This window comes from Stegostoma tigrinum, chromosome 27 (genome assembly GCF_030684315.1).
Source record: "Stegostoma tigrinum isolate sSteTig4 chromosome 27, sSteTig4.hap1, whole genome shotgun sequence".
NCBI classification, from domain to species: Eukaryota; Metazoa; Chordata; class Chondrichthyes; order Orectolobiformes; family Stegostomatidae; genus Stegostoma; species Stegostoma tigrinum.
In genome coordinates, this window is record NC_081380.1 from 34182464 (window position 1) to 34209236 (window position 26773).

At 40.1% G+C, this 26773-nt stretch overlaps 1 protein-coding gene across 1 annotated transcript in view; it reads right to left on the reverse strand.

Moving 5' to 3' along the window:
- Window positions 1-24469, reverse strand: part of heatr6 (HEAT repeat containing 6) — a 74176-nt gene extending 49707 nt beyond the window's left edge. Inside the window, exons 1-7 of the mRNA XM_059655276.1 lie at window positions 24243-24469; window positions 11710-11817; window positions 8923-9063; window positions 7174-7289; window positions 5648-5762; window positions 2408-2509; window positions 799-939 (exon numbers count right to left, since the gene is read on the reverse strand). Of these exons, the coding sequence (XP_059511259.1) occupies window positions 799-939; window positions 2408-2509; window positions 5648-5762; window positions 7174-7289; window positions 8923-9063; window positions 11710-11817; window positions 24243-24446 (927 nt within the window). The 5' untranslated portion in view covers window positions 24447-24469. The remainder of the gene's footprint in view (window positions 1-798; window positions 940-2407; window positions 2510-5647; window positions 5763-7173; window positions 7290-8922; window positions 9064-11709; window positions 11818-24242) is intronic.
- Between the last annotated feature and the right edge of the window lie 2304 nt (window positions 24470-26773).

The window sequence follows — 26773 nt, forward strand, 5'->3', positions numbered from 1 at the left end:
TCCCGAGAGCTCAGACCTTCCAATCCTGGCAACATCCTTGTAAATATTTTCTGAACCTTTTCCAAGTTTCACAACATCTTTCCTATACCAGGGAGACCAGAATTGAATGCAGTATTCCAAAACTGGCCTAACGAATATCCTGAGATAATGGGAAGTGCAGATGTTGGAGAATCTCACCCTCTCTCCCTATTTATTTCAGAGCCCTCTCCCCATCCCCCTTTTCTGATGAAGGGTCTAAGCCTGAAACATCAGTTTTTGTGCTCCTAAGATGCTGCTTGGCCTGCTGTGTTCATCCAGCTCCACACTTTGTTAACCAATATTCTGCACAGAGGCAACATGACCTCCCATAGCCTATGCTCAACGTACTGACCAATAAAGGCAAGTTTACCAAATACCTTCTTCACTACCCTGTATACCAGTGACTCCACTTTCAAGGAACTATGAACCTGCACTCCAAGGTGTCTTTGTTTGGCAACATACCACTGGAACTTGCCATTAAGTGTACACCTTCTGCCTTTATTTGCCCTCGCAAAATGTAGCATTTCTCAAGATTAAACTCCGTCTGTCACTCCTCAGCCCATTGGCCTCTCTAATCAAGGTCCCAATGTACTCTGATGTAACCACCTTCACAGTCTTATATACCATAATTATGGTGTCGTCATCATCAAACTTACTAACCATATCCCCTATGCTCATATCCAAATTATTTATATAAATGATTTTGCTTACTCGAACAAAGATACCTCAAAATTTATGATGTCTTTCATCCTTAATCATATTATTGAGAAATGTTATTACCCCAACTTGCTTTGTAGAGTTCGTAGCACCTCCTAATTGCTCCTTTGTGGGTGAGCTACCTTCATACTGGGGAAGAGGAGCTGGGTAAAGAACAGCAGGAACGTCAATGTTCACACCCGGAAAACCATAGAACATATAGGTCTGCGATGAAAGAAACACAGGAAAAATAAGGTATTTAGTTAGGCGATACAGTAATTGCTGACAGCACCCTAGGCTAAATGTCACCTTGCCAACATTCAACAGAGGGATGGGGGTAAAATAGACTGTCCTACGGTCACAGACTCCTAACAAGCCAATACTTCCAAATGGATAGATTATAGGGATCCAACATACCCTGGGTCACTCCAATGTGTCAGTTCCTTTATATTCATAGTCTTATTTAAGTTGCATAATTCAATAATTAGGCGTGCATAAACAACTTGTCAAGGCTCCTCCAAAAGCATCTTCCAAACCCACCACCACTACCACTAAGAACATAGAACATAGAACATTACAGCAAACTACAGGCCCTTCGGCCCTCGATGTTGTGCCGACCTGACATACCGATCTCAAGCCCATCTAAGCTACACTATTCCATGTACGTCCATATGCTTGTCCAATGATGACTTAAATGTACTTAAAGTTGGCGAATCTACTACCGTTGCAGGCAATGTGTTCCATTCCCTTACTACACTGAGTAAAAAACCACCTCTGACATCTGTCCTATATCTTTCACCCCTCAATTTAAAGCTATGCACCCTCGTGCTCGACATCACCATCCTGGGAAAAAGGCTCTCCCTATCCACCCTATCTAACCTTCTGATTATTTTATATGTTTCAATTAAGTCACCTCTCAACCTTCTTCTCTCTAACGAAAACAGCCTCAAGTCCCTCAGCCTTTCCTCGTAAGACCTTCCCTCCATACCAGGCAACATCCTAGTAAATCTCCTTTGCACCCTTTCCAAAGCTTTTACATCCTTCTTATAATGCGGTGACCAGAACTGCAGCCGCACCAGAGTTTTGTACAGCTGCAGCATAATCTCTTGGTTCCGGAACTCGATCCCTCTATTAATAAAAGCTAAAACACTGTATGCCTTCTTAACAGTAGGTAATGGTAAAGTTGCCATAGTCTGACCAGCTCATGGGGCTGCTTTCCAAACAGACAGAGATGACTGATGGTGGTTTATACTTGATGGTCACCAAGCCTCAGGTGAGGACAGAAGTTGAGAAGGAGAATCCTTCATGTTAAAAGGTACAAGCGCAGCAGATATATGGAAACATCACCATCTGCAGGGGTCCCTCAAAGCCATTCACCATCCTGATTTGGAAATATTTCACTGTTTCTGCAGCACTGCTAGGTCAATTTCCTGGAAATCCCTCCCTTAATGGCATTGTGGGTCTACCTACAACAAATGGACTGCAGCGGTTCAAAAAAGTGCTCACCATCACCTTCTTAAAGGCAACTAAAAGGTGGGTGATACTTGCCAGAGATACTCACTTCCCATAAATGAATTTATTTAAAAGTACTGGCCAGGAATCATTCTTCTCTCGATCTGTGTACTGTTAACACATTCTGTTCAACCAGAGTCAGTGAAGACAAATGTAAAATTGTTAATTTAGAATTATTTACCTTTAGAACTGCAAGGAGATTCCCCAGTTGATCGGTTTGTGTCAGATTAATTCTCCCTGCATTCAAAATGGAATGGATGCCCTTCAAAGCATTTTGCAACAACTGAAACAAGAGCGACACCAAGTCATTTGGCTACCAAAAAATATGCAAATTATCCTAATCTTCACTTAGAGACAAAGGTCTAAGTACAATGGTATAGTGAATTGATACACAAACACTTTATGCCAGGGCACTGGGAAACATATAGTCAGCACTAACAGTACTACATTCGCAACTATTAGCTGTGCTTTTGTGAAAGGTCAGGCACCACCCCAGAGAGGGGAGCACAAAACCAGGGCAAACATCACCATTTTGTCAATCCCCAGAAAGTACCAGAGATCCAAGACCTGCAGAAGAAAACAAAACACAAGACTAATTCACAAAATTCCCCTGCTTAAGAAGTCTCAAAAGAAGTCCTTTCAAAGTCTCAAAGTCACTTCAAAGTGGCTCAATGGATAGATGCATCAAATGGTGTAACACTCACCAATATAAACATCGACTGGGAGGGGCAACAGATAAGAAACCATGCTTATCTGGGTGCTGATCACCCTCCAATGGCCTCTCTTGGAGAATGCTCACACTATGAACATCTGATGTAGAAAAGATCAGACAAAAGCACCCTTTGACATCTTCCACACTGTTTCAGAAGGTAGAATGGTGTCAACCAACGTCTCCATATTCATCTCTTTCAATTTTCTAACTGTACACTGGAAATTCAGATCATAGAGTTTGTGGCGAATATTGGGGCTACTAAAGGCCGTCATGAACTCTGCTAAGCTCCCCTTTCTTCAGTCTTACCTGGAAGATGTTTATAGCTCAGTTGGCACCAGATAACTTGCAAGAAGAATTTGAAGGCATTTTCTGTGACACACACACACTTTCTCCACCTCTTTTCATCTTAAGACTTAACTAACTAAGTTGTTTGCTGCAGCTCCACTCAATTGCTGCAAGCAAGTGATTTGTCAAATTCAACATGTGAACAGAAAAGATTGATAACAGGATTGCAAATGGGTTCTTTGCAAACTGAATTCTGCTTAACAGGTTGTATGCACAATTATCAACAGAGAAGAACAACTTAACTGACTTTATGACTTTGTAAGGTCTTGCTCACTACTCACAAAAGTTACTTTTTCTGTCAATCACATACAGTCAAACTTTGTTTCATAACAAATTCTGTCATTGGAGTCCTTGTGCATATCAGTAACCACATGATACATTTTGGAACATTATTATACACTAGATCTTTTCATCACATCATGGACACTTCTCTCAGTCAAAGGGAACAGAAACATTGTGACTGGATTACTGAAAAGAAACAAATATAAAGTAACGGAGTTAACTCAGAAAAGTACCGGCTGTTGAGACAGCAAATCTGAGCCACTGTAATGACAACTCATACCCATGCTGTCACATGACGAACTCTGTCTGAGCAAAGCTATCACATCAAAACAATGAGCAGAGGGTCAGGTAACATGCCCACACGAACACAATTAATAATCACAGGTCCAGCCACATCCCAGCAGTTAGCTATGTGATTTGTGTCAGTATCTATGAACAGTTTGCAGCACTGGGAGTGTGCTAAGTCAGCAAGGTTAACAAATAGTCTATTATTATTATACATTGGGTGAATAATGGCATATATCTTAACATTTATGCTGTGCTACTTGCCGAAGATGAATAGCAGCAGAATACAATACACAGCAAGCAATACACATTACTTAAATCAGAGCAGGAAAAGGACATTCAAATCCCCGAGCCTGATTCATCATACAATAAGATCATGCCTGATCTGTTGTGTTCGGAAATCCATATTCCCATCTGCCAATAACCTTTTATTTCCTTGTCTAACAAGAATCTGTCCACCCATCTCAAAAAATCTGAATATTTCCAAGATGTCCCTCATTATCAATCATAATCTGGGCACCTTGACCTGTTTCTGACCATTAAATTGTGAATATCATGAAAGCAGAGACATGAGTTTTCATACTCTACGACACAAGGAAAGAAGAAAGGTTTCATGTAGGTATATGTACTATATACAGTGGCTTTCACAACCACAGGACAACCCAAAGTACTTTTCATGTCACAAAGTACTTTTAAAGTCTACTTGCTATTGTAATGCAGGAAATGAAGTGGCCGTTTGGGCACACCAAAATCCCCCAAGCAGCAACAAACGATGGGACTGAATTCATTGTTTTAGTTAGAATCATAGAGCTGTACAACATAGAAACAGACTACTTGGTCCAAATCATCCATGCCAACCAGATATCTTAAATTAATCTAGTCCCATTTGCCAGCAATTGGCCCATATCGCTATAAATCCTTTCTATTTAGATACATATCCAAGTGCCTTTTAAATGCTGTAATTGTACCAGCCTCTACCACTTCCTCGGGCAGCTCATTTCATACACACACCACACTCTGCGTGAAAAACTGATTGAGGAATAAAGGTTAGTCAGAGAGAATGTTTTTGCTATTCCGTGAATCAGGCCATGAAATCTTTCACATTCACCTAAGAGGTCAATCAAAGTCGTTTCGGAGATAGTAGGAACTGCAGATGCTGGAGAATCTGAGGTAACAAGGTGTAGAGCTGGATGAACACAGCAGGCCAAGCAGCATCAGAGGAACTGGAAAGCTGATGTTTCGGGAATGGTCTAGGCCCAAAACGTCAGTTTTCCTGCTCCTCTGATGCTGCTGGGCCTGCTGTGTTCATCCAGCTCTACACCTTGTTATTTTAGGTCAATCAAGGTCTCTGTTTAACAATTCATCAGACAGATAGCAACTCCAAACAGTGCAGCTGTACTGGGTTCATCAGCTTGGATCACGTGCTCAAGAATCCGAAGCAGGATTTAGCACAACAGCAAAATTGTGGTGTCAAGTGATGGCCAGGTAATACTCTACTGAAAAGGAAAAGACAAATAAAGGGCAAGATACTCGGTTATTTAAAATCAACAATCACACAATACCAGGTTATTAGTGCAACAGGCTTATTTGAAGACACAAGTTTTCAGAGTCCTGCTCCTTCTTCAGGTGCATGAGACTCTGAAAGCTTGTGTCTTCAAATAAACCTGTTAGACTAATAGCCTGGTGACTTTTGACCTGATTTTTTAAATGAACTTCCCAGCAATTAGCTACTCAGCAGCAGCAGCCAAACTTGCATTGTGATTACAAATAATTGTACCATCGCCCCTGGTCATTTACCTTACATACGGTGACATCATCAACATCAGGAGTCCTTGGGTTCCGCATCACAACGAGAAAGGTCTGTAGAGCCACAGTTTTGTACTGTTCGTCCAAGTATGGCTGTCCAGGCACACTATCAGCAAAAATTGAAATAATCCTTTCAAAATTTTACTGCAATATTTGCATTATCAGCTGACATCGTTCAAAACTGACATCTATCACAGATACACATTCTCAGTTCATAATAAACCAATGGAAGTCCACGAAGTGTAAATTTATTCAGCCCTTCCTAAAGTAGGAGAATGGTTTAACATACTTTTATATTATGCTTGTGCTACCAACAACGTGGGTGCAAAAGCACAACACCAAAGATAAATCTGCCAGATTTGCTACTATGGCCGGCTGCCGTGAACACCCAAGGCCTGTGGACCCTCAGCCTTGAAAGGTGTTTCTAATGTGTGTCAGGTGATGGTGGTCACAGGACAGTGAGCACTCTCTGATGTGAACAAAATGTTTAAGTAACAAAAATCAATATTGATCGCAATAAACGTATTTTCTAGCCCCGATCAACACAAAGCATACCAGTCAAACCTCCTTTCACCATTGCCTTGACTTGGTCACTGTTTGTGACAGTCTGTCAGACGCGCAGCCTAACTTGCCAAGGCTTCTTTCACAGCACCTTCCAAATCAGTGATCCCTGCCACCCGGAAGGACAAAAGTAGTAGGTGCTCGAGAAAACTGTTGTTTCTAAACATCTCATACCATCTTGATTTGGAAATATTTTGAGATGCCTTCATCACCACTGGGTCAAAACCCAGCAAGTTCCTCCCAAACAAAAACTGTCAAAGTATCTACACTATATAGACAGCAGTTCAAGATTACCGCTCACCAACACCTTTTCATGGCCAATTAGGGGGCGAGCACTTAATGCTGACCTTGTCAGTGATGCCCATATGAAATGTGGGATTGAAACTATCAATGTCATGAAAACCCACCCATTATCACTAATGCCCTTTAAAGGCAGGAAATCTACAATCTTTAGTCTGCATGAGTGTCCAGATGCACAGAAACATAGTCGACTCTTAACAGTTCCCTGAAATGGCCTAACAGTTCAAAACGTGATTACGGATGGGCAACAAACAAAACTGTTGTTACATTTATCAGCGACACCCGCATCTCATGAAGAGAATTATAAAAAGTGAGTTAATAATTTAATTGAAAAAGACAAAATTGCATTGTCATGCCCAGAAACTGTAAAACCTACAATCCATTTGTCATCAAACAATTCTTGAGATGGAATATTGCATTTTAACAGTACAGAGCAGTGTATTCCGATTAGTGAACAAGCTATTTCATCTTGCTACTAATTCACATACTGCCAGCCTACCAGGGAAAAGTTTTGTTTTGAAGATGAACTCCTCGAAATATTAAACCCGCTCGCATCTTCCCATTGCCTAAAATGACACCCACCAGTGAGTAAATTGAAGTTTCAATATTTGCTAAATTATGAACAAACCTGTGCCTAATTATAATTGAAAGCTTACCCAAGACAGAGATTGGCCATGCAATACACTGCAGCCCTTCGCAGATCCACATCTGGCTGGGTTGGTGCACTAAGCTGAAGTAAGATTCCTTCTTTCCCCAGCAGATCTGGAAGGAACTGGATGAAAACACATCTCAAATTAACTGAATCAAGTTGATGACCTGCATGCCTCTCCACATCATGTTGAAAAATGAGAAAAAATGCACTTCAAACTGCATATGAAACCAGAAACGCAGAAAAGAGGCAGTAGTGTAGATCTGTCAGTGTTTGCAAGGGATAAGGTCAGGTTGTCACTTTAGCCAGGTGTGTCCATAGAAAGAAGCTTCCCTGAAGGGTATGAGGAATGGACTATGCCAAGACTCATGGCAGAATCTGGGGCAAAATCCAGTTTCACTGAGTTCCTGCTCCAATTAGTTTGTAAAGAGAATCCAAGCTGGGAGCAAGAGTACGTCTTGCCTTGTCCCTTGTTATGGTCTGGCAGTAGAGTGGGGTGGGGCTGGTGGGGGTGGGTGGCGGGGGCGGTGCGGTGGTGTCCTGGAGAATTTGCATGGTTTCTTTGGGAGTACTATCAGGCCAGACCCCTATGGGACCAGCCACAAAATGCCTGTGAAGATCTGCAATATCACGACATCACGACATTTCTCTCCCCTGAAGAAGTGGGATGGTGAAAATAATCCGATTGATCTGAAATGGTTTCCCGTTTCAGACAAGAGGAACGCTACTCCCAGTTTCTGCTGCCTTCGCAGTGCTAAAGATCTAGGAACTTGTCCTTTTTACTTAGACAGCAATGTCCCATGGAAATCTACCAGCAGACAGAGGTTTCACCTTATTTCACTTCATACAATATGACAACGTCAGGAGGCTTATAGCTATCTATGATTAGGTCCATTTCAGATAAAAGGTCTCTGCCTGAAACACTGATCTGACCTTTCTTTTTCCTTCAGATTTTGATATTTCTGTAATTTTCTGGTTTTACTGCAGATTTTCAGCATTTCCAATTTATTTTTCCATTTCCCAAGGACTTTGAGGAAGGGTCACTCAACCCAAAATATTAACTCTGATTTCTCTCCACAGATGCTGCCAAACCTGCTGAGCTTTTCCAGCAATTTTTATCTTTGTTTCAGATTCACAGCATCCACAGTAATTTAGTTCTTTTTCACACAGGAAGTCTGTGCTTCCCACTTGAGAGACTGCAGAGGAGATTCATCAGCACATTACCTTGTTTGGAGAAATTTACCTGAGAAGACAGACCAGATGACTGATGTTCTTTTCCAAGCGTAGAAAAGGCCTGACCGAGGTGTACACATTTACAACAAGCACAGATAGAGAGAAATCCTTCCCCTTCATAGATGGGTCAATAACCAGGGGCAGAGTTTTAAAGTAAAGATCAGGAAATTTAGAGGAAAAATGTTGTCATTCCAGCACTATAAGGTATCTGGAGCTCACTGCCTAAAAAAGAGTGGTAGAGGCACAAATCCTCAAGACGTTTAGGGCGTTTTTAAGATGGCCACTTGGAATGTCACAGAGCAACAGGTTACAGGCCTTATGCTGGACAATGGGATTAGAATAGATAGATGACCAACGAGCCTCTTTCCTTACTGTTAAAAACACTATCACTCTATGACTCAGATCAGGGATCAAATCTGCATTTTTCACTGTCTACATGGCTCTGTTCCACACTGTCATAACTAGCCAAGATGGCCTGCAACACAACATTTCCCTTTTGAAAAAATAAGAAACCAAAACGTACCTTTTGGCATCGTGGACCATTACCGTAGACAAGAGCAGCCACTGCCTGCAGTATTTCCACATGAGTCCAGGAGTTGCACTGCTGCAGTGCACGGATGCTGTAGGAGAGTAGAAGATCCAAACTCTGCTCATCCACTGTTACCTTGGGACGCAACAAAACAAATGAATTCTCCAAATGTCTCAACCAACATTCCTCCCTTACAGAAAACAGACCAGCTGGCCACCCATTGCCAACAGTGGCTCTCTAGTAGAACAAGTCATGTCATCTTCACTCCGTACCTTTAAAAAGAGAAGTCTTAAAATATTTCTCTATTTTCCTTTCACAAGCTAGGGAATATTTTGCACTGCCCTCGTACAGTTTCTGTTAGAACATTCAATGTCACAACAGCCAATTCAAGCAAGCAAAAAGCCTATGGATCTACCCTGTGGGACGATGTCCTTACTGATTGCTGTTCTCCAGTTATCCTTATCACTTGGATGAAGATGAACTGATCAGAGAAAACTCTAATGATTTGTGGAGGGTTATTTCACTGTAAATAAATAGCGATCTAATTTAGTTAATTTGTTCTGACTCGTTTGCTAACAAGGCTTATAAAAGGGAGTGTCCATAATTATTTTATATCGAGCTCCAGAAGTGATTGATAAGAGCATCTAAACAAGAGATGCTCTTACAAATGAAAAAGTGTGCAGCTGTGGAGCCAACTTCTTGACAACGTTGGAGAATTGCTTACGAGTCAGGAAACAGAGAGAAGGGATAATGACTATGTTCTCCAATTGACAGGATGTGACTGATATTCCCCAGAGTGCTATACTGGGGTCCCAGCTTGTCAGTGTATTTATCAATCACTTAAATAAAAGAAATAGAGAACCATCCATCTAAGTTTGCTAACAATACCAAGTGAGGTGGCACAGTAAACAGTGAAGATAAAGCAGGAAGATTAATTGACAGATTAAATGAGTGGATAGGCAGTGGACAGATGGAGCTTAATGAAGGAAAATGTGAGGTAACTTTCTTTGGAAAAATAGATCTGAGTATTTTCTATACAGTAAGCAACCAGAAACCTTGGAGTAGCTCAGAGGCTCAGGGATCAGCGTTCAGAAATCACTAACAGCTACTGGATGGGTACAATCGCAACAGGACTGGAGTACATAGAGAAAGCTACAATACTACAGCTTGTATGAAGTTCTGAAGTACTGAGTTCAGTTTTGGACACCTTGCATCAGGAAGGACATGGTGATCTTAGAAGGAACACTGCTCAGATTCACAACAATAATACCATGTGAACAGAGGCTAAGTAAGGAAGACAGGCTGCAAAGATTAGGCTTGAAATCCTTTAGTGTAAAAGATTCACGAGTAAACTAATTGGAGCACTTAAGATGATTCAATAGGGTAAATAGGGAGGAATTATTTCCTATGCTTAGGGAATCCAGAAGGAGGTAGCATAACCTTAAAACTGGAAAATTAGAGCTAGATCATTCAGGGATAAAGCCAGGAAACACTTCTTCACATGAAATGTAATGGAAATCTGAAACTCATTCCCAACATAGATATTGGAGCAAGCGGTCAATTAAAATTCAAAATTGAGACTGAGATATATTTTATTAGGCAAGGGCTACATTACTAATGTAATTTAGATCATAAGATGTAGGAGCAGAAGTAGGCCATCACGCTGATCTGGTAATCCTGAACTCCACTTTCATGCCTTTTCTTCATAATACACCAGTAATGATTATCATTGACTGGGATTCACTTGCTTCTCATAAATAGACCAAAACATTGGTTAGTGGGTCAGGGTAATATGTAGTTCTATAAGTAAGTGCTGACGAAAGTACAAAGATTTGTTCCAGTTCCATCCTGCTCCAAAACAGTATTCTGAAGCATAACAGGATTTCAAAGAATATGGAATAAAGCAGGTCTGTGGCATTAAGATAAAAGTAGTGGAACCCATTTGTTTAGTTGTAATAGTTATTCCCAGGCTCCAATTTAAAATTTTTCATCTTAGAACTAACCTCATATCTTCTATTTAAAGCACTTCTGAGCATTGGAATATGGTTTTGCAGATAGCCTGCTACGTAGATACTTTTATCAAACGGCTATATTTTAAGCACAATCTGTTGGGGATGGGAAAGGCAAGTGGCACCATCATGTCCTACTCAACATCCTCACACACTTTCCACCAGGACTCATAACGGCAATTTCTTTTTCCTCTTCTGAGTCCACACTTTAATGTTAAACTTCTGCAATCACTCCAGCCGATTCAAGCCCACAGTGGAGATTGAATCTATGATGTTGTACGTCAGATGGCTTAGTTCCCCAATGCCATCTACTTACCAACTCACCCATCATGATACTCTAACTCCAATTCCTATCACAGGAAAAGGATTTGACTATTCAGCTGCTTGAGCTTGTTCTGCCACTCAATTAGTTAATTTTTTTTAAAAAATCAACCTGTTCAGGAATGTTGTGACAGCTCTCTGGCACAGCTGGGACTCAAATCTGGACCTCCTGGCACAGTGGTAGGGACACTATCACTGACGACAAGAGCCTAACATATTGCTTCACAACCTTGGATAATTATAACCATTCCATTCGCTACTATTCACTGAACAATACCGGCATTTACTAGATCTCTAATAAAACAAATATATTTTTCAATTTGTCTTCAGTTAATACAATGTATTGGAGAATACGTATTTGAAAAGAGAGTAATTGACAAGGAATTGAAAGCCAGTTAAATTCAAAAAAACAGGATTATAATTAGCAGAGTTTTTTTTTCCAGGTACCTACCTGTAAGCGGTTAAGCAAATGATGGATGAGTTGACACATTTTGTTTACGAGGTGTTCCTGATTCAACTGGACAAGTCGACAGGCTTGGACAAGTAAAGAACATACATGCTGCAATTAAGACATTAGAAAGGTAAAACCACTGAGATTTCTCAAAGTTTATCCTTCATCTAATGAAGCTTTCAATTCCTCATTCTCATGGTTGAAGGATGATTTATAATTTACACTGATAAAAGATTCAGAAACCTACCATAATGTAGATGAGGCCTGATTAAGCAATCCACCTTGTGTATTGGGCTTGCAGTGAAACATTTCTTGCACCTTTAGGTTACATTTTGTTGGCATCACATTGAATTGATTTGCATCATTTGCCTTTTTCACCTTGCATCTATATTCCCATGTCATAACTTAATTGCAATTTTCTGATTTTTACTCTTCCATATCAATCTGTGTCTTAAATATTTGCGGAAGTAATCCTCTTAATCACTTCCTTTAACTTTGCAGCTCCTGTAGTGCAATGACAGTTACAACTAACTTCCTTCTATTTAGCCAGGAACAGTGACAAGCCACTTTCTGCTCAGTCTCCAGATCTACCACTGATTCCCTGTCCCCCTACATAGCCTGCTAATTGCCCTGAATTTATTTGGTGCCTCAGTGTTTTTATGCTGGGGTGCAGGATTGCATCACCATGCAGGCCCTCTCCAGGCCAGTGTTTTATTTTAAATACAGGAAATATTGACTTTCCATTAGAAGAGAAATATGCCAATAAGAGCTTCCACTGGTTTAGTGGAGGGCAATTACAGGATGTTAATTTTAAAAAATTAAGATCTGGAAACAGAAGGTTAACTCTCCACTTTGTAATCTGACATCCTCCAATTGACCTGCACCAGAACAGAGGCACTGGACAGTATATATTCACAAACTCTGTACAGTATATGTCCCTGCAGACCAGACAATTTATATGTTCATGCACTATTAGGATGTGCATGTTTAGATGAACGGATTTACATTTTCTAAAAGACCTCTGACCAGTCCATAGTGACATACTAGCCACGGATAGGGAAGGACAGTGACTCACAAATGAAGGACAAGCATTGCTCTCTCAAAACCCAGTTAAATATAGAAGTGCCCTTAATAATAGATGAGGACCAGAAATAGATATGAAGTTTCTTTTAATGCAATAGTTCTTTTTATTCAGTGATATCACCAGTTTAGTTAGTGTACTGCCATCAAGATGATAGAGAGAAAATATCAGACCCAAGCCAGTGTATTTTAAAGTCGCCTTTCTTGCATGATGCTCTCAAATCAACACCACAACAGCACTGTTGGCAGCAATATTTTTTCACTGTGTTTGATTTTACGGTTGTTTTATCATTTCACAGGACACAGACATTACCAGCAAGATCAGTATTTATTACCCGGCCTAATGGGTCTTTGAGAAGATGGTGACGAGTTGCTTATTGAACGTTTCACATGGTATGAGTACACCCACAGTGCCATTGGGAGTTTTAATGTGTCTGAGACAGGCTTGGAATAAAAAGCACTCTTCTTTCTGTTTTGGTAAAAGTGCAGAATGGATGCCTCAAATGACGCCCTTCACTGCATCTCCAGTGGCAGACATGAGATCATTAGCATTAAACTCTTCTGCTGTTCATGCAAAACACTCATTTCAGGTACAAGTCCAACATTTACAACTGTACCTAGATTATTTTCACCGTTGGAAGGACAAATAGAGATTTAACTTGTTTACCATTCCCTTTAATGAAATCTAAGGGAAAACATTCCAAGTGAAGCCCTAGCATTGTGTGAAACAAGATCTCTGCATTATGTCATTGTCACTTATATTGTTGAATAGTCCTAATAATAAACCTCCTATTATAAATAAGATGTTGACCTCCATTCAGCATAGCTGAAATAATCATGCTATCATGACTTCCATGACATTGGCCAGTGAGTCTGATAGGCAGGCAGTAATTAATCCATGAGCATTAGATTTCAGCACTGTATTATTATGTTAGTATTATTAAAAATAATTTATAATGTTAATATTATATTTTAATTATGTGTTATTATATGATAGTGACTGTAGGTCAGTTAGCTCAGTAGATTGAATGGTTGGTTTGCGATGAAGAGTAATGCCAATAGCGTGGATTCAATTCCTATACCAGCTAAGGTAACCATTAAAAGCTGTCTCCTCTCACCTGAGGCGTGGCGATCCATAAGTTAAACTCGCCATGGGGCTACTCTCTCAAATGAGAGAGTAGCCCCATGTGTCCTGGAACAATGGCGACTTTACCTTTATTAAAGAGACCTAAAACTTCCTATAGTTTAGTTGGGCTATGCAACAATAGAATAGAACCAGATCAATTTTTTTTTGTCGTCATGGAAAATGCATCAAACTCTTCAATGGAGAACTAGAGAGAACAGGAGCCTGTCACAGCTATTTTACACAGCTATTTTGATTTCACTTTACACTTGTTTTACACAATGAGAAAGACCCTCAATTCCTGACACATTATTGAAAGGCAATTGCTTAAAGGGAAATTACATTAACAGGGCAGAAAATATTTTTAATATTTATATCATCTTGTGATAACAGAGTCAAGAAATGAGTTAATAAGTGTAGAAAAATATAGAATGCTGATTTACAAGATGCAGTGCTCCCCACATGCAATATTTTCGAATTCAAATCTGATGACCCTACAAAACATTCAGAGATCCCAGAAACTAATTTGAAAACCAATACGCTAGACAGTCTGTAATGGATCTTCCATAATTCTCAACTTATTAGTGATGCGGTATCTGCTCTTACTTCATGGCTGTCAGAAATAAATAAGGAAGATGCAAGAGTACCAGCGTGTTGCATTAGCATGGCAGGCTGCAGATTCACATTCTATTGTATCTGATCTTAGTTTTGCTTCACATTGAAGCTGTAGCTAAAATGTAAGTGGCACCAGACTATGGAGTCTGGACCTGACATGGAGGGAAGCAGAAATAGTCCTGAACAGCAGCACTATAAACTGTTCAATCATACGAGGGTTATCATCACCAAAGGGAGGTTGAGTAGCCACTCATTTTTTACTTTTTCATTCAGGGTTGTTGGCATTGTTGACTGGGTCAGCATTTATATCCCATCTCTAGTTGCCCCTTGAACTGAGTGTCTTGCAAGGTCATTTTCAGAGGACAGTTAAGGGACAAGCACATTGCTGTGAGTCTAGAGTCACATGTAAGCCAGACTGAGCAAGTACAACATATTTCCTTTGTATGCCTGCTCCCTACAGTGCACCCCTCTTCTCTAAGACATACACACATTCCACTGACTAGAACACTGGGCTATACTCTAACTTTCCAATGAATCTCTGTGGGATCTCATTATGCTTGTTGGAACTGATAACACCAGACTGAAGATAGTACAGGATGAGATCCAACAAAACATTGCAGTGTTGGTAAAAGATCAAATACAATGAGACAAAGTAAAACAGCAATGACACCTGCCTGTGTTTATATCACACTTTTAATGTGGAATGACGGCTGAGGCAGGACTCCCAATGACAAGGCTCTGGTGATTGTCTGTGGAAATTATACTCAGTAGCTCTCAAAGTCAACAATACATTCATGAGCTTTGTCATTTGGGAGTGCTGCATTGCTGCTTAACTTCCTAATATCTTAGCATCTTGCTCTTTAGCTGAACTAAGTGTTTGTTTTTGCTCTTTTAAAGCATTTGGATCATTTTTCTGCACGAAAATGCAATAGAAATTCAGGCAGTTATTTGCTGAACAATTTTGCAGTAATGTATGCGACCTTCCCCCATTAATGCAAATTTCTAATTGCTTCATCCTGTACTAGCTGCACCTCATCCCCAGTCTTGGTGTAATTATTTTTATCAAGCATTCAAGGATTTTTTAAAATTGGCTCATATAATGTGGGTGTTGCTGGCTCAGCAGCATTTACAGCCTGTTCTTAATTGCCTTTGGGAAGCTGGTGGTGAGCTGCCTTCCTGAACCACTGCAGTAGGCCCACAATGTTATTAGGGAGGGAGTTCCATGTTTTTGACCCAGCAACAGTGAAGGAAGGTTTTTCTTCTGGAGATGACCTTTATCTTTCATTTGTGTGACATGCAATGGGCATTAGTAAGCAGGTTATTGCTGAGTAGACAGCACTGTTGATGACATCTTTCATCACTTTACTGATGATCAAGAGTAGACTGATGGAATGGTAGCTGGCCAGGTTGGATTTGTCCTGCTTTGTGTGTACAGGGCATACAGGGGTAACATTCCACGTTGTCAGGTGTCAGTGTTCAGTACTTGTACTGAAACAGCTTGGCTAGGGATGTGGCAAGTTCTGGATCACAAGTCCTATTTCAAAATATTGTCAGGAACCATTCCTTTTGCAGTATCCAGTACCTTCAATGATTTCCTGATATTGCACAGAATACATCAAATTGGCTGAAGACTGGTATCTGCAATGCTGGGGACCTCTCTTAGGCTCCCACGAAAAATCTGATCACTGGTGGACATTTATGTAGAAGATGCTGACCACAGACCACTGGAGGTATCATGATTTTTGCTAATGCCCACAAATTGGTCTCCAATGGTTTTCTCAAAGAGAGAGAAAACGCATGACGTAGAGGTGCCGGTGTTGGACTGGGGTAGACAAAATCAAAAATCATGCGACACCAGGTTTTAGTCAAATAGGTTTATTTGAAAATGCAAGTTCCAAAAGCTTGCATTTTCAAACAAACCTGTTGGGCTACAACCTGGTGTCATATGATTTTTGACCTCTGAGGAAAGTATGTGATATGAAAAAAGCATTGAATGTTAAAACAAAAATGTTTCTTTTTAAAACTGCTATAGCACATACCAAAGTGAAAAGTAAATACCCTTTCCAAAAACAAATTAGGCCATTACAGGGTAGAAACAACTAAGAAGGAAAACCCAAGGTAGTAGCTTTACCTGGATAACAGCCTTATCCCTCTTTTATGTAAAGCATGCTTGATGCGGTTGATGGTCAGATTACTGTATTTGATCATTTACAGGGCATTTTTGCAGTCTAAATCATACATGGTGTTGGTGAGGCAGCACCTGGAGTACTGTGTACAATTTTGATCCCGATATTTAAGAAAGAATATATTTGGACTGGCAGGAGGTCAAAAGAGATTCATTGAGCTGATTCCCAGGATTTTATTGAGAATGGCTAAGCAGATTAAACTTTTATTCATTCAAGTTTAGAACTATGAGGGGGTACCTTATTGAAATATACAACATTCTGAGGGGACTTGACAGGCTAGATGTTGAGAAGCTGCTTCCACTGGTAAGGGAGTCTCAAACAGGGGACATAGTTACAGAATAAGTGGCACTTATTTAAAACTGAGATGGAAAGGTATCTTTTTCTCATGGAGTAGTGAATGTCTTAATTATCCACCCTAGACAGTTGTGAAGGCTAGATATAAAATTATTTAAAGAAGAGATAATAGATTTTTGAAATATTGAGGAATTGAGTGCAATGTTCTTAAAGGATGTAAAAGGAAGAGGAGCAAGAATAAACTAAAACAGTTTATCTTTAAAATCTCACAGATATTTTTAATGATATCACATTAGCTGTATGGTAAAACCTCAGCATTGATGTGTATCGGAGCAAATAAGAAGAAGCCTTGAATCAGATGCTAATCAGGAAGTTTCCCTCTGTGCAATCACCCAGCTTCCCACCATCTGTTTATCAGGACCATGGAAGAAAGATATTGCCTTTAGCTAAAGCAAAAGAATGGCAGAAGTTAAACATAAAGGCCAGAAATTGAAGGCATGGTCAGGGAATAGAAGGATAGCACAGGCAGCACAAAGGGATAAAGACTACAACTGTGACTTCAATTTTAATGCTTCTCCTGCTAATATTAAGTATTGTCTGGAATCCTTAAAAATCAAACTGTGCACATCTGAAGACACAAAAGCAGATTCAGGAGCACCAAGGGGAAGGGGTAAAATTGGAGAAATTAAAATAAATAAAACCAGATTTGCTGATCAGTCCTCAACTGATGATAATTAACTGCAACTGACATGTAGGAATTACTAGAGAAAAGGTTTCTTTTTTGTTTGAAAATACATTCACAAAGCCACATGTATACTGCACTAATGTTATACAAATACCAGCTATTATTCTCCAAAGAATGAGATTTTTTTTTGCACATGCAAGGCAAACTAATTTTATAAGCCAGCAAAAATGGTTCAATTTGATAAACTTCATAAGTCTTGGCACTGCACTGACTTGGTAAAATTTAAATAAGGCTTCCTGTTAGGTAAAATATGAGGACGGCACAAATTAGCACATCCAGAAATAATGATAACCTAATTTTAGAGCTAATTTATGTCATACAGAAAGTAGTGACTACTGGACAATGTATATACCCATCCTTAAATTCATTTGGGATTAGAATAGTAGTAAATTGGGATACCTAAAAGTCTCAGTTGAACAACTGGGCTTAAAACCATTTGGAATTGGTTATATTATCATGCTCTATTGAAGTTACAGCGCACAGTTGGGCCAAGATGAAAGTCACACTATCTCCAACAAATGAGAGTCGAACCACTTGCCTTTGACATCCAATGGTATTACCACTTTACACCACCAGTCTGGGAGTTACCACTGACCATAAAACCCACTGGATCAGCCATATAAGTACTAAGTGAGAAGAGCAGGTCACAGGTCACCTTTTACAAAGTACAAGTCAAGAGTGTCATGGAATACCTTCCTCTTATGCAGATGCGTGCAACACCAGCAACACTTAAGAACCTGACAAATTCCAGGACAAAGCAGCCTGGTTCATTGGCACCCCATCTACCACTTTCATTGTAATTCTGTCTCCATTGATGCACTGTGTCTCACAGCATCTGCCATATACAAGGTGAACTGCAGCAACTTGTTCAGACTTCTTTGGCAGTGCAGGGTTGCTTTTTAGACTGAAGGCCTGTGACCAGCGGTGTGCCATAATGATCAGTGCTGCGTCCACTGCTTTTTGTCTTTTCTGTAAATGTTTTGCATGTGAACTTCGGAGGCATGGTTAGTAAGTTCACAGATGATACCAAAATTGGAGATGTAGTGGACAGTGAAGAAGGTCACCTCAGAGTACAGCAGGACTTCGATCAGCTGGGCCGATGGGCTGAGGAGTGGCAGATGGAGTTTAATTTAGAAAAATGTGAGGTGCTGCATTTTGGTAAAGCAAAACAAAGCAGGAGTTATACATTTAATGGTAAGGCTCTGGGGAGCATTGCTAAACAAAGAGATCTTGGAGTGCAGGTTCATAATTCCTTGAAAGTAGAGTACCAGGTAGGTAGGACAGTGAAGGTGGTGTTTGGTATGTTTACCTTTATCGGTCAGTGCATTGAGTGTAGAAGTTGGGAGGTCATGTTGCAGCTATACAAGACATTGGTTAGGCCACTAATGGAATACTGCATGCAATTCTGGGCTGCCTGCTATAGTTGTATATCTAGAAATGGTTCAGAAAAGATTTATAAGGATGTTGCCAGAGCTGGAGAGTTTGACCTCTAAGGAGAGGCTGAGTAGGGGCTATTTTCCCTGAAGCATCAGTGGCTGAGCGGTGAACTTACAGAGGTTTATAAAGTCACGAGGGGCATGGATAGGGTGAACAGATAAGGTCTTATTCCGAGAGTGTGAGAGTCCAAAACAAGAGGACATAGGTTTAAGGTGAGAGGGGAAAGCTTTAAAAGGGATCTAAGGGGCAACTTTTTTGTGCAGAGTGTGAGCGCGTATGGAATGAGCTGCTGGAGGAATTGGTGAAGACTGGTACAATTACAACATTTAAAAGACATCTGGATGGGTATATGAATAGGAAGGGTTTAAGAAGGATATGGGCAAAATGCTGGCAAACGGGACAAGATTTATTTAGAATAAAGGCATGGCCGAGCTAGACCAAAGTATCTGTTTCCATGTTGTACAGCTCTGTGTCTGGATGACATCACCTTGCACACCCTTGATCTCTTCCATTCAGAAGGAGAAAGGCAGTAGATGCATGGACAACACCATCCTGACTTGGAACTGTATCATTTCCTTCACCGATGGATCATAATTTTGGAGCTACCATTCAAGAACTGTTGTGGAAGTAGCTTAATCATGCATACTGCAGTGGTTCAAGAAAGCAGCTTATCACTAACTTCTCAAGGGAAAGTAGGGATCAGCAAAAAAAATAATAATACTGGCCCTGTCAGCAATGCCTACATCCCATGAATACTGTGAAGAAGTGACTGCTAGGCTGGTAGAATCTGATTGTTTCAGGGATGTTTCACTGGGTCATGTACCAGTGACCGCAACCGTCTCCAATAAAAAAAGAAATGGTGATGATGGTCTCGATGGACAGGTTGAAAAAAAAAATCCCAGGAAGATATCGTGCAGCAGGGTTATCACTATTTCACTAGTGTTCTAATTGACTGAAATACCAACCAAGCCTGTTAACTGTGTAAATTCCAATATTATGCAATCTAACTACATCCATATATTTCCCATCAAGACATGCCACCAACCAGATTAGGCAAACAAACTACACTCCCCTAAAGACCCTAGAAAGTGATGAGTATGAGCGAGGGGAGGGCAACATCTGCAAGGAGTGAGTTGCTACAGGCCCCCATATATATTATGAAACTCAGATGGACTAAAGTGATAAGCAGCGAGTCTCCCTGTTTCTCAACAACGCGCTTCCAATTACTAACCTCCAGCATCCCAACATCCTTCCTCGAGATAATAGTGAGCTCTAAAATGCAGCACAGCCGATTAGGTGAGTTGTTGCCAAAGGGAAAAGAAACACACAATTTATATCTTGAGATCACACATGAAGGAAAACTGCAGTGATTGCCAAATCAGAGAAAAATCATTTGAAGTTCTGGCACATTCATTAAGTGGTACCTTACATCTGCACCAGGCATTGCAGTATTTCGTTGTCGGGCAATCCCTCTAATAGACTAATAATTGTAAGGCTCAGGCTAATATTCCAGGCAATGGGAGTCCAAGAATTTGAATTCAGTTTGAAAAAAATCAAAAAATAAAAATTCAGTGCTGGTATAGGCGACCACCCTGTGGCATCGCCATTAAAACCTAACTGGTTCATCTCTAGCAGGGAAGGAGACCCTTCCATCCTCACCTATACTGGCACTTATGTACTTTAAGTGTGAGCGACTCTTAACGGTCCTCCGCAGTGACCTTGAAAGCTACCCAGTTGTCACAAAATTTCTCAGAGCAGTCACAGGTAGGAAACAAACAAACATCCTTGACAGTAATGTCTTCATCCAAACACTTTCATTTAAAGAAAATAGAACACTATCAGGAAACTGTTTGAACAGACGTGCAGTAATTTCCAATTATTTATGTTGTATAAGCAGTACTTTCAAAGAATAAACTACCATTTATACTGACTAAGCTGCTGGAACACCAGTGATAAACTCATGAGGTAATATGTTTAACTCTGCTGTCATCCTCTCCTGGATCAGATAACAGGTAAAAGGCATCTCAGAGCCTTTTGATCTTTGAGAAATTAATTTTCTCCTTTGTCACCATTTTGAGGTTCCTCATGTAACCCTTGCAAGCGAGTAGCAATCAATGAATTATGGATTATTTTTTAAAAAATCAAAAAGAAACACTGCTTCGAGATTTATCGTGAGGATTTTCAGTGAACGTTTTGGTTGCAGCAGTCACTTTTAAACAGCAAAATTAACCAGGTACTTCATCTGATTGTGGCAACAGTTCCTGAAACAGGCATCACTAATATGAGAAAGTCCTATAACCCAGTAGTCAGTGTTCCTATCTATAAGCTAAAAGCACTGTGTTCAAGTCCAGTTCCAGTACTTGATGGCCATGGAAGTTGTGTTCATGCTGTAGTCAAAGTAGTTGATTGTTAACCCACGAATACTTTCAATATATTTACCGCAGACATTAACAGCAACACGGTCTCATGGTCCATCAGAACCATGTCGTAGCCGCAGACTGCACTCCATAGCAAGTATTTCCCTCATTTCTACGGACTACCAGAAGAAGAACTTTAATGCAAAAAAAAACTGCAAAATGTATCAAATTAGCACACTAGAAAAGAAAGCCTATCACTTGGCTACTACATAGCCAAGTGAAGAATCCAATGAAAGCACTGCAGCTAGACAACAACCCAGTCAAACAAGAGATAATGGGAACTGCAGATGCTGGAGAATCTGAGACAACAAAGTGTGAAGCTGGATGAACACAGCAGGCCAAGCAGCATCTTAGGAGCACAAAAGCTGATGTTTTGGGCCTAGACCCTTCATCTATGAATGGTGAAGGGTCTAGGCCCGAAACGTCAGCTTTTGTGCTCCTGAGATGCTGCTTGGCCTGCTGTGTTCATCCAGCCTCACATTTTGTTGTCCCAATCAAACAAGAACTGGTTCTACAATCCCGGTCACATTCTTTTGAAAGTTTTCCTGTAGACAGTTACATCAACATAACAGTTCAACTCCACAAAGCTTACCAAAGACTTGGTACAATTATTGCTTGAATGCAATCTTGAAGTGTTAGAAATCACTGGACATTTCCTGCAATGTTTTTCCATTGTGCCAGATCAATGGAACTGCTTTTTTGAAAAGAAAAATGAAGACGTTGGGATATTTATAAATCAGTACTTCTGTGCAGTTTAAAATTAGGAACATATTTAAATGGATACCATTATTTTGAAGTTCAGAACACAAAGTGGGGCACAGGTCATGCCCACTGGGCCTGGAAAAATTATTTCCTGCAAATTGCATTGTCATTACCTCCCATTATATTTTTCTGAGGGCAGCAGGCAGAATAAAAATTTCAAGGCTTTCCCCAGATTATAGCTGTTCTACAGAACTTGCCTCTTATTGATCCATCCGATATTAACCCACTTACCTCCCTAGAACCTTCAATCCCATTTCTAACCAAATAACTGTGAGATCCCTTTTAAGAATCATTAATACAACATTAACTGTTGTATTAAAGAAGCCAACAGAGGAGAATAAGATTATGACATGCATGATATATAGCTATGACTCCTTGGTATTTTGTCCCTATCTTTTCTAAGAAACCTAGAAAAGATGAACATGCTTGCATTTTGTAAGCATGTGAATCACTTCACATTTAACAAATCACATTGCTGAGAGACAATTCAGTATGTTAAAAGGGCTACATAATTGCTATGTTGTGAAACTGAATTTGTTATGTCAAGAAATACAATGTCCTAAATCTATGCTGGAGTAGAAAAGTTCAGATTGATTCATCTAACCAGCTCCAGAAGTCAAAATAAGTTGCACAATTCATTACTTCTACACCTTAAAAATGCTGAGGTGCAACTGCTTGGGTGTTGCTTGCCTTCAAATAAATTGTGCAACTTATCATTCTTCATTTATTTCATTCACGGAACCACAAGCAAGTTGACAATGTTTTTGGCACAGGAACAGAAGCTTCACTGTGTGACACAAGACTTACGAACAGCAGTAGCCCATCCAGCTAGTTGTTTTCCAAATGTGTAAAAACAAAATTAGAAAAGAGTTAGTTTGTGCTGCACAGTGCAGTGCTGAACCACAACCTGGGAACTCAAAAGGTTACTCTCCAATTTATTACTGGAGTGAGATTGGTAATACAGACTCCGCAAGTGATCTTGCAAGTTTGGGAAGGCAGAGTAAATATTTACCAAGGAACCCCGTGACAATACTATGGCTTTAAGAGCTGTATTTTGTCCTGGGTTTTTTTCAATGAAGAAAGGTTGAATCAGAGGTGTCAAGCAGTCTGCTCAAAGCCAATTAAGTAAACAGATTGTGAGGCCTGGGGTTATTTTTTAAAGTTGGATCAATAGAAGCAGTCTGAATGGGTGTGGTCAAGTTCCCAGAGAACCAGGATTTTTAGTTTTAACTTTCTGCATGGCTTGGGTCTTGAAGCTGGATGTATAAGCGCTTATTCCTCTCCCTGTTAAAGTTATAGGCTGGGGCTCTCTTCCTGCTACATGTGAGACAATCTATTTTGCTAAACTTCCCTTTGCCAAGGGAATGTTTATGGGATGTTACTATATAGGAACATTTAATTAATCATATATATATATAAAATTTTGTTAGCATGTTGATAGCTCAGCAAAACAAAAAAAGTCCAGTTTCAACCGGACGAGAAACTTGTGTTTGAAATGGGGGAGGATTAAAGGATTGTGCCCTTTTAAAACATACCAAGCAGAGAGGGGGATCTTTCGGTGGGTCAATACTTTCTTTGAAAATTATTTAACTCATTTTTTTTCTAATCGACATGTTCAGAGATGTTATTACACATCTCTGCAGCAGGTGGGACTTGAAACCGGGCCTCCTGGTCCAGAGGCAGGGTCATTACCACCGCACCCCAGGAACCATAATACAACTAAATTCAAACAGTCACCTCCCAGATGAAACCAGCTGCAGTGAAGGGGCGTGTGGGTAGCAGCGTGACTGTTAATTCGTGGCTCTGGCTGGGAGTGACTGGTCACCCATGCCAGACCAGAGGCTGGAGGGCTCTGCCCCACGCCTGCTCCATACCTCGCGGCTGATGGTGGGATCGCTGAGGTAGTTCTCCGAGATGAGCTGATCGAACACCAGGTTGACCTCGGTTTTAAAATTCTCGTCGTCCGAGGCCCTGATGGTGAAGAGCTTGGAGTAGAAGCGGTGGAAGTCGCAGTCTGGCTGAGGGTAAGCAGTTACTCTCCCCCGCTGGCCTTCCTCAGCAGCCATGACTCTTCCCATTGACTCACTTCCTTCAAACTGAAGCCTTCTCTATGGCAACAAGTGTACACAACCAACAACTTCCTCCGGGTTAAAGGGCACACCCTGCATCAACAACTGATTGGTCAAGGTCTCATGCTTGTCTGTGTTCTCTTAGCCTGAATCAAGAGAGATGCAGTGCTGTGTCTGTGAACCCTCTTCCTGACCGTTAGTGAGATTATTTGAGTCAATATTCGAGTCATTTGGATTACTTTAACAAAAGAGAGATCTAATATAAGTTTTTTTTGTGTGACTATGAAGGGTTTTTGATTGTGAATAGGGATTTGTTTTTCTATTCGGCAGCTGCAGTTAGCCACAAGGGTTAGTAATTTATCATTGTTACTTTTTATTCTCAGCGAGAAAGCCTTTCTTTTTTAACCCATTCGACTTTCGGTCCTATAAATGCGCTGTTATTTTTAAATATATATAATTCCACTTGTTCTGTGGTTACATCAGTAGTTACATTTATAGTATACACTATATTGTATACACAGTGGTAAGGAAACTTTACTGCGACTGTCAATGACTTGGTGGACTCCAGTAGGAGGTAGTGGTGTTGCTATGCGTTGTGCTTGCTTACCTTTACACTGTACGAACCAGATAGTTTCGGAATTTGTTGCCAGGATTCTGATTGTTACTCTGTAGCAAATGGGATTGAGTGTGTTGAGTGCTTGGCAAGTGATTTGTATGGGACAATAAAAACTGTTGATGGTATACCAGAAAAGGGGACCTCATTTTGAATCATTTGCTGTTCAATTTTGGAAAGTACATGGTTTTCACAGATTTTAGCTCTTTTTCATAATTTTTGAAAATTCATAACATCTGAGTAATTTTAAGGTCATTTTTGTAAAAAAAAAAGAAGCATTTAGTAATGTTATAGCAAATAAGAGCCGAACAGGCTCACTTAGTTAATCCCCTGAGTTATTGAATCAGGCAGACTAACAATGATCCCTGATCTCTGTTGCAATAGCTGATCAAATACAGTAAGGAAAAACTGGCCACAGTTTTTGCTCATTATTGTATCCAAGAATTCATTTTTGAAGTACACCATTGTGAACTTTGAATTAGAATAGAATCTGCGTTAGTTATGATACTTTCACTATTGAACATCCTGCTGATTTCCATTAACATTCATCATCTGTGCTCACACACTGAAGATCAGCAACTTGGATGAAGTACATTACTAGAAACTGATCTATTGCTAGTACACTGTAGCCTAGCACCAGAGCCTCACTACCTTAAAAATACAAAAAATATTGATGGGAAAGTTGGGCATAGAAAAGCACAATTTTCTTGCCTTTTCACCTTTCCAATTCTGAATGCCTTTAATTTTTCTGAGGTATTGTTATTTTTTTTTAAATATCATTCACAGGATGTGGGTGTCACTGGCAAGACCAGTACTATGAAATTGTAAAGCTTTCTAGGATGTCTTAGAGGGCAGTTATAAGTTAATCACAAAGTTGTGGGTCTGAAATCACATATAGGCCATACCTGGTAAGGATGACAAATGTTCTCTTCAGGACATCAATAAACTATTTGGTAAATCATGTCAATTCAAATGAGCTAAACCTGGTCTTTATTCATTGTGCATGTCAATTTTAGCACGACTGCCTCCTCCTCAGCTGAGAACCAGAGACAATAATGATTGAACCTAGAAGCTAGAATATAACCTGGTCTGATTCTGACCAAAGGTCATTAACCTGGAACATTAAATCCATTTCTCTCTTGAGGCCTACTAAACAAAGCATTTTCTGTTTTCATTTCTGGTTTCCAACAACCCAACTATTTTATTTTTGCCCTAGCTGGTCTCTTTAGCATATTCCTGTACTTCATAGTATTGGAATGCAATAAAGCATCTCAGTTCCGAAATAACCTAAAGATCTTGCTGCATTTTTCCAAGTTCATCTGAATGAAAATGACAAGGTAATGTTAATTTCCCATCCCAGCTGTCCTCAGGATGGAAGTTGCTGTTGCATGTGGGGCTTTTTTAAATGACAGCAGTACTAATGGTGATGATGCTCCTACAGTGGTGTTGCATACTAAATTGCAGGAGTGAGATATTTGGCCATTTCCAGATAACATGTAAAATGACCCAAGGGTCTAGGCCCAAAACATCAGCTCTCTTGCTCCTATGATGCTGCTTGGCCTCCTGTGTTCATCCAGTTCTACACCTTGTTATTTCAGATTCTCCAGCATTTGCAGTTCCTACTGTCCGTGAATTTGGAAATTATGGTTTTCCCATGATATTGATGCTTCTGCCCTTCTTAGGTGGCGCAGTGACTCAGTGGTTAGAACAGCTTACTCACAGA